Source organism: Mustela nigripes, chromosome 2, assembly GCF_022355385.1.
Source record: "Mustela nigripes isolate SB6536 chromosome 2, MUSNIG.SB6536, whole genome shotgun sequence".
In the NCBI taxonomy this organism is placed as follows: Eukaryota; Metazoa; Chordata; class Mammalia; order Carnivora; family Mustelidae; genus Mustela; species Mustela nigripes.
The window spans coordinates 4697814-4710718 of record NC_081558.1 but is presented as its reverse complement, the minus strand read 5'-3'; the positions used below and the strand labels follow the sequence as shown (position 1 = coordinate 4710718).

General features: G+C 49.9%; 1 protein-coding gene across 2 annotated transcripts in view; it reads right to left on the bottom strand.

Annotated features, from left to right (window-relative positions):
- VAV1 (vav guanine nucleotide exchange factor 1) overlaps window positions 1-12243 on the bottom strand; it is a 48444-nt gene extending 36201 nt beyond the window's left edge. For both annotated transcript variants that reach the window (XM_059388814.1, XM_059388815.1), the window contains exon 1: window positions 11940-12243. In XM_059388814.1, coding sequence (XP_059244797.1) covers window positions 11940-12143 — 204 coding nt within the window. In that variant the 5' untranslated portion in view covers window positions 12144-12243. The remainder of the gene's footprint in view (window positions 1-11939) is intronic.
- Window positions 12244-12905: the final 662 nt, after the last annotated feature.

Sequence of the window (12905 nt, the reverse complement as noted above, 5' to 3'; positions counted from 1 at the left end):
AAACCAGAAATCTAAATCCAAGACTATCTAACCTAATCCAAGACTATCCCACCTAAAAGGTTCATATGTCCCCTCGAAGAGGCAATATTCATATAGTGCTTGTGGTCACAGCTTTAGGGGTTCAAATCCCAGCATAGCTACTTATTCACTTGGAAAACTCACTTAAACTTTTCATGTTTCCATTTCCTCATCTGTGAGACTAGGATAATAACAAAGAACATGTTATGCTTTCCAAAGATTGCCACAAACACAGCACCCACCCAGCATGCTCTTCTGCAGTGGGACTTGTCACACCGCCATCAAGAGGTGAAGTCTGATTCCCCTGCCCTTGAATCCAGGCTGGTCTTAGTGAATTACAGCAAAGTGACACAACGTGGTCTCTAAGTAGGTTAGAAGAAAACTTGCAGCTTCTCCACTCCTTCTCCAAGCTCAGGTACCATGCTGTGAGGAAGCCCAAGCCACACAGATAGGCCATGGGCCACTGCTCCATTCCACAGCCCCAGCTGAGCTCAGCCGTGAGTCACCCCATCCCAGACTCCCAGAGTTTAGGGGAAGGATCCTCCAGCAGATTCCAGCCCTCCAACATTCAAGCCTTCTCATCTTGGGGCTGATAAACCATCATCTCCACACTCCATTTGAATTCTTGACTCACAGAATCTGTGAGAATTCTAAAATTGTTGCCTTTAAGTTTGGGGTGGTTTGATTCACAGAAGAGATAACCTGAACATCACGGCACCCACTCCATGGATTTGTTGTGAAAATCAAATGAGTTAAAAGTGTTACATACTTGGAACAACTGTACATCATAAATGCTCCATAAATGGGACCTGTTTCTATTGTTATTTATTATACTTTCTGACACTACTCCCGTCCCTTCAATTAAATGGTTTGTTTCAAAGGACCAACACCTCACTGTGGATAAACTTTCTTCCTTTGGTCTCTGGCTTTCCCCCTAAGTCACTGGTTCTCTTCTGACTCCTTGGCTTCTTTTTCCTCCTCCCCTATCCCAACCTCTCCATGCTGCTGCACCCTGAGACTCAGACCCCTTTTCTTCTCTCTCTCTCTCCTCCCTCCACAAATGATCTCATCCATCCCTATGAGTTTGCTTACCGATCACTACTAGGTCCTGCTTACAGCATGTGACAACTTTACAACCATTCACTCATTTAATTCTTGTAACAGACCTATAAGGCAGGGACTATCCTGACCCCTATTTGAAAGGTAGGGAGACTAATGCACTGCAAGGTACAGTAACTCACCCAAGATCCCACAGTCAAGACTAGAACCCAGACCCCCATGTAACTAGAGTCCTTGCCCCTCAACCATGGTTTTCTCGGCCTCAGAAGAACTGATATTTTAGTGGCTGTCCTGGGATTATAGGACATTTAGGATATCAGCAGCATTCCTGGTCTCTACCCACTAGATGCCAGGAGCACACCACTCCCTCCAGTAGTGAAAACCAAAAATATCTCCAGGCATTGCCAAATGTACCCTGGAGAAACAGAGTTGCTCCCCACACCCCCAGGTGAGAGCCGCTGCACTAACCACTATGCTATGTTGTCTTCCAACTCCAAGGTAACTCAGCCCCATCAGAACATCCCCAAAACTTGACTCTCCCCATCCTTCCCATCTTAGCAAATAATGCCCCCATTCACACAGGTTCCTAAGCTACAAACTTAGACATCATCTCACTTTCTTTCGTTCACTCCCACCACTCCCCCATCTGGTCTGTCAGGAAGTCTGACTAGCACAACCACTGAAATGTGAGCCCTCCCACTATTCCTGACTCCTAGTCCAGCCACCATCTCATCCCTGTGGGACACCTCCATCAACCCCTCTGCCCAGGTCCCCTCACTGCCATTTCAATTACCCTAACAGTCTGGTTCCCACAGAGCAGCTCGAGGGACCTCTTTAACCCACCAATTTGCTTAAACCATCCAAGGATTTCCCATCACATCTAATTATGACATACCCCCAGCCACACTAGAGAAGTGTGTTCCTCCCAACCTTAATCCCAGCACTCCCTCTTCACCATTCACCTTCATTTAGACCCTCCTCACTCACCACAGGGCCTTTGCATGGCATTTGCCTCCTTGCGCCATTTGTTCCCAGAGCCAGCTCCCCATCCTCCAGCTTTCAACTTTTCTTGACCACCCTCCAGAAGCATGCCCCTTTCCTCTTCTCCATCTTGACCTTGGCTTATTTTGTCTGCAGCATTTATTGTAATATTTTACTGATTTGCTTTTTTACTGTCTATAGTGGGTTGAATAGTGACCCCCTCCAAAAGATATAACTACCTCAGATCCCTGGAACCTACCTGTAAATGTGACATCATTGGGGGGAAAAATTAAAAAAAGGACTTTGCAAGACAAAATTAATCTCGAGATCACGAGATCATCCTGGATTACTGGGGGGGGGGCCTCCATTCATCAACAAGTGTCCTTACACAAGACACACAGAAGAGACCCACAGACAGACAGACACGGAGGGCACAACCTGGTGAAGACAGAGTGACACAGTCAGAATTCAAGGAAAGCCTGGAGCCCCCAGAAGCTGGAAGAGGCAAGAAATGGATTCTCCCCCAAGAGCCTTCAGAAAGAGCTCGACCCTGCTCACACCTTGATTGATTTCAGACCTCTAACCCCGGGAACCGTGAGATAACGTATTTCTGTTATTTTAAGCCATCAGTGTGTGGTCCTTTGTTCGTGCAGTTACAGGAAACAAGTATACTGCCCTTCTCCCCCACAAGGCCATGAACTCAGAAGACCAGATAATGTGTCTGCTCTGTTCTTTCCCATAACCCCGGCAATCAGCACAGCTCCTGTTGTTCATAATAAAATAAGTGATTATTCTGACCCAACAAAGCTTTCAATCTCTTCCTCACTGTCCCCAGACAGTAATTGTTCATGCAAAGATCTCCCAAAGATCGGAAGCTTGCTCCCTCCAAAATGGAGTTTCTTGGAGGGGTGGGATAGGGGATTCTGCCTCCTACGGGACATTTGACAATGTCTGCAGACATTCTCTTGTCATGGCTCCAGGGGAGAGGTTGCTACAGGCATCGAGGGGGTGGAGGTCAGCTATGTCGCCAAACATCCTACATGCACAGAGCAGCCCCCAGGACCGAGAAAGATGGGGCTCCAACAGCCAGCCAATGGCACCAGTGAGAGGCTGTGCAGCGACTTCATACTTGGTGCCAGTATAAACATCGATGGCCTCCTGACATCTATTCCCATTTCTTCTGTTAGCAGCCCCTCAGCATCTCCTGGGGAGCCACCCAATCTCCTCCACACCTACCTCCTTTGGGTGGGGTCAACTCCTCCTCAGCTCCAGAAAAAATATGCGACCTCAGCCTGGCCAATCAGAACGGCATAGTCTACCCACCACAACAATTGGTTGAGGAACAGACACGTGACTCCCCGCCCATCCATCCTCACTCCCTCTATCCCCAGCCCCTGCCACATGCACACACAAAGAAATTATGTCCAGTGAAACCCAGACTTGGGCTTGAGCAGCCATTTTTCATTGTACACAAAAATGTGGGCACCTAAATTTGGAGCACCTGGGCACCCTTGCCGGCCACCATGAGAGGAAAGGATGACTGAGAATGGAGGAAAAACACTGAAAAGACAGCTGAGTTAAGTTAAGGGTAGAGGTGATCCTGAGATAGAGCCGCTGGATCCAGCTCTACCTAAATACATTTTCTCCTAAGCTTTTCAGTTATGTGAGCTAATAAATGCTATTTTTTACTAAGCCAGTTTCAGTTGGGTTTTCTGTCACAAGGGCTAAAACTCTTGGTTACAATTTCTGCTGATGGAGCTCAGAATTTCTTCAACCTTCAAACTTCTCCAACTGAACATCCCTTATTTCTTCCCCCCGGGGACCTAACTCCCAAGTTCCTCCTGAAACCCAGGCCTCCAATCACCATCCGTGCTAGAAGTTCAGCTGTGCCCATTCAACATACCCTTGGGTTCTTTCCACTTCCAGTGCCCTTAATGTTAACAAGGCAGACAAGCAGAACTTCTTTTGGCTCCTCAAATATGCCCCAACCTCCCACACTCAATTGGCATGTCACCTCCTCCAAGAGGCCTACCCTGATTGCTTCTGGGGTTTCCCCCGCCTCTCTGCTTCCACAGTCCCTGGGCTCCACCCCCCATCAGCAGACTATTCCACTCTCAGGTTAACTGCCTAATTCCTCGTCTATTTCCATGAGCTGCATGAGGATCTGTGTGTCATTCATCATGGAATTCTCCATCATCCTGTACATGGTTTAATACAAGGAAATATCCATGACATGGATGGTGTCATCATTATTATTACCACATCATCATCATTTTCCCCGTTTTATATGTGAGAAAACCAAAGGCAGGGGAGGTCTGAACACTTGCCCAAAGTCACATAATTAGGAACCAGTAGAAGCAGGCACTGATCTCAAACAATCCATACTTAACCAGAGCTAACCAACAACCACTAACCAATAATAAGCAAGCACTCAATGAATCCCACTAAATCAGGGATCAGTTGGTAAACTCTTTCATGTAACAAAAGCAGCCACAGACAATATGTCAACAAATGAGTGTGACCATGTATTGATTAAATTGTGTGTATGAAACAAGGCATAAGTTATGATTTGCTCTCCCAGTATTAAAGGAAGGGTGAGTGAATGAAGTGAATAGTTGATAATATTATTGAGCACCTACTATGTGCCAGGTGCTGTTCTGGCACCAGCGACACAGCTGTGAACCAAAAAGACAAAAGCCTTGCCTTGACATTCTACTGGGGGAGCAGATAATAAGCAAAAAGTAAAAACTATGTAGGTCAGAGGGCTATACGTGCCATGGAGAAAAATAAAAATAAAAAAAGGAAGAGAGAGCACAGAGGGGCAGGGGGTAAGGGGAACAATCTTATGTGTGGAAGCCAGGAAGCTCTCTGATAAGAAACCTGAAGGAGATAAGAGACCAATCACAGTGTATATCTGGGGGAAGACAGATCCACAGAGAAAGAACAGATGTGCAAAGGCCCTGAGGCTGAATCGGACCAGGTGGGTTGTGGGAGCAGTGAGGAGGCTCGTGTGTCTGGAGCAGAATAAGTAAAAGGAAGGGAGAGGGGAGGGCCAGGAGGTGGGCAGAGGCCAAATGCATAGACTCTCATGGGCCAGGGTAAGGACTTTGTCTTTTGCCCCAAAGGCAATGGGGAGTCATGGGAGTAATGGGAGGGAAAGGAACAGGATTTCCCAGCACCCTCTGTGGAAAGTGCTAAAGAGTGACATTTCCCAGTACTAGGTGCAAAAGAAGGTTCGTGAACAGAAAAAAAATGGAAGAAAAGAAGGCAAAATACCAAATGTTCGCCCTTCCAGACTTCTGTCCCCATCAGCCACAGTAGTCATGTTGAGATGAGGTCTTCCAACCAATCCAACCCAACCCAACCTACTTGGCTGAGATTTGCTCCTGCCCAGGCTCCCCAGCCCCTAGCTGAATCCCTCCACCATGGCTTCAGTTCAAGCCCTCCTCATTCCTTATCCCACTACAGCTTCCTCCAAGCCAGCCCCTCTAGACCTGCCTCTCTAAAGCCAGCTAGGCATCATTCCACAGTTCTACAGCATTCTCTTCTATGTCCACTTAAACATTTCCTGTGCTCCCTGTCTCCTGGCTAAACCATTCTCAGCCTCCCTTGCAGTTGGATGGGACCATGTGATGGAGTTCTGGTGAATGGATCAAGAATGGAGGCGACAGCACCACTTCTGGGCCTGGTCCATGAAAGCCTCCCATAGTCTCCCTCCTCACAGTCTTCTTCCCCACCTTCTGGGATAGGGAGGACTCCAGGGGCTTTAAGGAGAGTAGGGCTATGGGATGGAAGAAGCCCAGGTCCTGTAGGGACTTTGTAAAGAAGAGCCACTCCCTTAACCCCCACTTGACCCAAACTAGATTGTGATGTGAGCAAGAAGGAAACCATTACTGCTACCGAAGTGTATACTTTGTTACAGCAGCTAACATTACACATCCTGACTTATACCACATCAGACAGCCAACTCATACTAACTGAAATCAAAGTATCAAAAAGAGGACTTCTCATTATTTTAGCATTGGCTAAATCTAGCACATCAATCACACCAGTAAGGAACTTAACTTAACCTATCACATTTAACCCTCACATAAACCTGAGATAAAGGTGCTGTCCACATCCCCATTTTGTAGATAAAACAACCAGGGCTCAGAGAGCAATGTTTTTCTTCTTCAAGATCGCAAAGGTAGTAAGTACCTGACTTGAAATTCAAGCCAGCCTAATATATAAAGAGCTCCTTAAAACTAATAAGGAAGAAAGGACAGCAGTCCCAGAAGGGAAGAAAGAATAAAGGGGCAAATGATACGAACAAATATTTCTTCACCAAGAGAAAATAGAAATAGATCTTAAACAAAGGAATAGAGGTTCAAGCTCATTCAGAATAAGAGAAATGTAAAGTGAGCCATAATGAGCTCCATATATCACCCATAAAGTTGGCATGACTCCAAAGTCTTAACAATGGAACAGTCTGTGGCAAGGTGATGGCCAATAAGCAGTCTCATGCTCTGTTAGTGGCGATGTAATTGGAATAACCCACATGGGAACAGGCCCAGATGGAGAACAACTTGGCAATATCTGCCAAAAACACAGGCCCAGCCACTTTGAGCCAGCAAATCCTTCTGAGAACTTATCCTGTGGGGATACTTGCTCATGTGTACAGCAGCAACAATAACATTCCTGTGTGGCCAGGGACTTTTCTAAGTTCTTGATAGTGATTCATTATCCCTCCCAGTGATGCTTAAAGATAGGGATTTATTATCCCCATTTTAGAGATGAGGATACTGAGGCACACAGAGGTTAGGTAGCAAACCCAAGCTCACACAGACGAGGAGTCAAAAAATAATTCATGGACAAGGTTAATGGTTGCAGTAAATGTCATAACAAAAGTCTGGCACAATCCAAGTGTCCACTGATACAGAGGATGATAAAATAAATGATTGCCCCATTAAACAATGGGATAGAGGCGGTTTGGGGTAACTGCGGACAGCAAAAATCCCAGCACCAGGCTACCCAGGGTTCCAATCCCCAACTCTGCTGCTTTTGAGTTTGGCACCCTGAATCAAGTTACTGGACACCTCTGTGCCTCAATCCCTTCTGTGAGAAATGAGGATAACATACCTTCTGCCACCTCTGGTGTTACGAAGATTAAACAAGTTAATGTATAGAAAATGTTTACAGGGTGCCTGGGTAGTGCAGTCAGTTAAGCAAATGACTCTTGGTTTCGGCTCAGGTTGTGATCTCAGGGTCATGAGATTGACCCCCACATCAGGCTCAGCACTCAGGGCAAAGTCAGCTTGGGACTCTCCTTCCCCCTCAGCCTGCTCCCCCCCTGCTCATGCTCTCTCTTTCTCTCTCTCTAAAATAAATAAATATATCTTAAAGAAAAGAAAAGAAAATGTTTACAACAGGAATATGCAAACTTCTTCTACAAAGATCTGGAAAGTTAATATCTTCAGCTCTGCAGGCCAGACAGTCTCCGTGGCAACTCCGCAGTTCCACAGTTGTAGCCAGAAAGCAGCCGTAGACAATACATACAGGAATCAATGGACATGGTTGTGTGCCAATAAAACTTTATTTATAAAAACATGCTGTGGTCCAGGGGCACCTGGGTGGTTCTGTCTGTTAAGCGTCTGCCTTCAGCTTAGGTCAGGATCCCAGGGTGTTTGCTCAGTGGGGAGCCGGCTTCTCCCTCTCCCTTCAAACCCCCCACCCCCCCGCTAGTGCACTCTCTCTCTCTCTCTCACGCGCTATCTCTTTCTCTCTCTAAAATAAATAAATAAATTTTTTTTTTTAAATGCTGTAATCCAGATTCAACTGTTGGATTGTTGTTTGCTGGCACCTGGTTTGGACTAATGCCTAACACATAGTTAACACAATATAAGTCATCCGTGAAATAAATAGACTCTCCAGCAAACCGTGCAGTCAGGTGGTGGTTGTTGTTATTGTTTTAAATAAGGACAATCTCTATATATTGATTTGGAAAGAGTCCCAAGAAGATTATTAAGTGAGGAAAGCAAGACAAAGCAGTCAGTAGTACGTGCCATCTTCTATTTAAGGGAGGAGGGCGGGAAATAAGAACCTAAACTCCTATTTGCTTATGTTTGCATGAAGAAACTCTAGGAGGATACACAGTCAACTTGAAAGAAAGAAAGAGAGAGAGAGAGAAAGAGAGAAAGAAAGAAAAGAAAGTAGTTTGCTTATGGGAGAAGGAAGGAGCTGGGTGTATCTGAGGGACAGGACTAGAAGTTTAATTTTTCCTTGTGCATCTTTTTATGTGTTGCTGGTTTTTAAAGATTTATTTATTTGAGAGACAGAATGAGCAGGGTTAGGGGCAGAGGGAGAGGCAGAGGGGGCAGCAGACTTCCCGCTGAGCAGGGAACCCAATGTGGGGCTCAATCCCAGGACCCCGGAATCACAACCTGAGCTGAAGGGAGATACTTAACTGTGAGCCACCCAGGCGTCCTGCTTCTTGTGTGTTTTAATATTTGAACCATATGAATGTATTATACAACCAAGTAAATATTTTAAAGATTCTTGCAGCTCTCTGTCCCCGATCAACAGGGTTTCTCAACCTCAGCACTACTGACGTTTGGGGCAGAGAATGCTCTGCTGTGGGTGGCACCGTGGGACACTGAGTAGGATCCCTGACTTCCATCCACTAGACTTCAGTACCACCTCCCAGATGTGATGAAACCAAACAAGGGTCCAGATATTGCCAAATGCCCCTGGGGGTCAAATCCAGCCCAGCTGAGAAATATTCCCCCAACCCAAACTCCCTCTTGCTGTGTTACCTTTTGCTACCCCACATCCTTCCAAAGAAAACTTTTTAGTTTAGTGAGGGTTTATCAGGCATCAGACACCGTGATAAGCAGTATTGAAATAACACAACAGTCCTCGAAATAAAGGTCCCATTTTTAGCCATGTTTCACAGATGGGGAAACTAAGGCTCGGAGAGGGTAAGCCAGGAAGTGAGGGCATCAGGATTTGAACCCAGGTCTGGACCCTCAGAGTCACTGCCCTCCAGCTGACCCCCTTTCTAACTCTCCCGCCCTCTCCCCTGCCTCTGCCAGTGGCCTGGGCATTCTCAAGCTGGGAACCTTGACATCATCCGGGCCCCAGTGCCTGCTCCGCCAGGTCTAATCAGCTCCCACGCCCTGGTGGGTCTTTCCCACAATGACTGTCACATTCGTCCCTTCCTCTCTACTCCCTTGGCCTTAAAGTTTCATCTCTGCAACCCAGAATGTGGACTCCCAGAGAGAGGAAGTGAGCTAGGATGTCTGGCGGTCAAGGTGCCACCTGTAATAGGATCCTCCCTCGGCCCCAGATCTCAGCTTGGAGATCTCACCCAGCTTGGAGACTCGCTCTGGTCTGACTTCAGCCATGAGCCATTCCCAGCAGACTTGAGGGCCACCCACGAGCTCTCACCTCAGGGCCTTTGCACTGGCTGTACCCCTGCCCAGGAGTGCTGTGTCCCTGGATTCACAAGGCTCATCCCCTCGCTTTCCCCAGGGATCTGCTCAAATGTCACCTTATCAGTGACCACCTACTCAAGAGTGCGACCCCCACGCTCCGGAGCTCCCTTTTCTGCTTTGATTTCTCCAGAGCTCCTACCGCCTCCCCACAGGTTAAATGTTTCCGTATTTGCTCACTGTCAGTCTGACCCACTAGGCGAGCTCCTCAGTGACAGCGCTCTGGGCGTGTCTCCTGCCCACTCTCCCGGCACCAAGAAGGGGCCTGACAGACATCACGATTGCCCTGGAGTGCAGGTGCCCTTCCCACCCTCTTCCCTGGAAACAGCTGAGAAAAAGCAGAGGAACTGAGAGGCATCCGGATTCTGGTCCCCACACCTTCCGCATCTCGAGGGTGGTCCATGGCCCCAGCTTAAATCAGAGGACACAGGGTCCTGCAAATCTAGAAAGATTGTTCTGTTCTGGAGGAACCTTCCTCCACCTCAATGGGACCACCTTTCAGCTTCCCGCACTCATCCCCCCTGTGAATGGGGAAAAGGGCTGAGCTTTGCGGGGAGACAAGATGAGCAGAGGCAGGAAGGCACAGAGGTCCAGATGGGAGGACTGGGGAAACACCCCTGCGTGGCCTGGGGCCCGGCACAGCTGGGCATAGGAAGCCAGAGCAATGGGAAACTCCTACTCACTCTTCAAAACCCAGCACAAGTGTCCCCTCTTGCATAAAGCGTGACATCGCCAGGCAATGTCTTGCCTTTGCTTTAAGCATCCCAGCCCAGAGGTGTCTCCCTGTGTCCTAGCTGTGACCATGCAGGGCTAGGGGTCTGTGTCTCCCCAGTCTGGGAGCACCATGAAGGCCAGGCCCAGACGGGGCCTTGGCACTGCCCGGCACAAGCAAGGACACTGCCTCCCTGTAGTCCCTACAGCTGCCTTCCCAGATCTTAAGGCCAGGCAGCCACCCCCCACCCCCCTCGCCCTTCATTAGACAACCAGCTATAAGCAAGATGCAAGCAGGGGTTGAAGTTCATCCTCAAGTTTATCCACTTCCCCATAAGCGGCTATTAAAGCCTCACTGGGAACCTTTACCCCTTCTGGGTCCAGGGTCTGACAGGTCCCGTGGCTACTTCCCTATCGGTTGGAAGCCAGGAGGTAAGCAAATGTATGCAAATCCAGGAAGGCCTGTGGCCAGAGGGGCTGGACCCCTGGAGTGCCCTCATCCTTCCAGGAAGCCCTGCCTGGGCAAAGGAGGGTGGGCCACCCACCTTCCCCACCCCATGGCTGTGTCCCCAGAGAATGCCCCCAGAGACCCCCAAGGATGTGCTCCCTGACCGGTGACTTCCCCTCTCCACATCCCGCACGTGGCATCTCAGGGACCAGAGAAAAGGCCCCCCCAGGCCAATCCACAGCTCCCAGGCACCAAGCTTTCATTCCAGAGTGGAGCCTGAGGGCCAGACCGGAGTGTCCTCTCGGACTTCCAAGGCAGGTGAGGCACCAGGAGCGCCCAGCCCCAGCATACATGGCTTCCCCCCAGCACCCAGACACTACAGGGACCCAGAGAGGGGATCCAGTCACGTTACCTCCTCCACCCCAACCGCATTCAAATAGGGATTTGAATATATTTCCTGAGTCTAGAAGGGCCCCCGCTTGCTCGGTACAATCCACCCTCCCCGGACCTGGGCCTTTGCAGTAATCCCTACAGAGAAAGACTAGCTCTTTCTAGGCTCCAAAACCCCAGGACCCACTCTTGGGCTCAAGACCAAAGCTTTTCTCAGTGTCTCTCCAGGATGGATAGAGCTAGGAAGACCAGAGCCCAGGGGCCCACAGCCCCCCACCCGCCCCACGCACCCCAGGCCCAGGCAGGAAGCGAAGGGGAAGAAGATGTGAGGGGAAGGAAGGGGCCCAGGGCCCGGGAGGAGGAGACACATGTGGGGGAAGAAGTTGGTGGAGGCCCCTCCCCCACAGGCAGAAGGGGGGGATGTCAAAGGAGTAATAAACCTCGGGCACCCTTTTGGCCACCTGGGGGTTCCCAGGTATCCCTCAAGCTCCACACACCCCCCCCCCCACAGTCCCATCTGGAGAGTTGAACCTCTGTGGAGTCAGCCTGGGGTTTGGAAGCTTTAACCCCGAGTCTGTCAGTTCTTAGCCTAGATGTGCAGGAACTCAGAGCCTGTCAACCCATTCCTGTGACCCTTGGGTGAGACACCCCTGGGTCTCGGTGCTCACTACCCCCTCCCTCCCGCTGCCCACCTCCCCCCCCCCCCATCCCCCTCACCCCCGTGCCAGCCCCAGCGTCCAGCACACATTCCCTTCTCCATCACAGGCCCGGAGTTTCAGTGCATTGACTCTCCTGGTGCCAGCCGGGGGTGTGGGCCCCCCCCCACCTCCAACCCTTGGTGCCCCAGCCAGTGGCCGGCTCACCTGGGACATCTGGGGGCGCAGGTTGACCTCACGCAGGTTGATGGCATGGGGCAGCAAGTTGTTGAGCAGCTGGCACAGGAGGACGCCATCCCGGAGGGCCTGTGCCAGCTCGCACACCTGGGCGCCATCCCAGGTCACCCGGTGGCTGGGCGGCAGCACCCGGCACTGGATCAACCAGTGAGTACACTGGCGCCACAGCTCCATGGCCGCTGCCTTCCCGGGTCAGCCCGCGCACCCTTGCGGCCTCCGCGGCCTGCCTGCCTGCCTCCGCTAGCTAGCTACCACTTCCTCTTCTCTGCCTGTAACTGTCGCCCTGAGAGGGGGTGGAGGGGGAGGAGCCCTGGGGGGGGTGTTAGGGGGGCGGGAGCACCTGCAGCCCAGCCCCTTCTCTGCAGGACCTGGCATCTCTTCTCCCCCCACCAGCTCAACACAGGGGCCTGGACATCTGGGCAAGGTATGACGACCCTCCGCTTTTCCAGCCCACTGCCCTGCAGCCCACCAGACCCTCCGTGACATGCCCCTGTCCCCTCCCTGCCCTCACCTCTTCCACTCACCACTTTCTGCTCCAGCCACACAGGCACTGTTCCTCCAAGACACCAGGCCACCCCAGAATCTTAAATCTTGCCACAGGGCCTTTGCACATGGTGCTCTGGGGTCTTAGGCAAGCAACTTCATGGCTAGCTCCCTCACCTCCAACAGTGACCCCCTCACCTCTGCTCAGTGTCACCTTCTCATGAAATCTTCCCAAATCTCTCCATTTCAAATCACAGATTTTCTTTCCCACTCTCCTGCACTGAAGCCCTGAACACCATCCAACAAACCTGACATTTCATCATAATTCTTTCTTTATTGTTTATTTAGAAATCTCACCTGTCTCATATGTTCCCAGCACCTGGCATAAATACATGGTCCGCAAGTATTTGTTGAATGAATAAATAAATGGCTGGAAGCTTTTTTTTTTTTTTT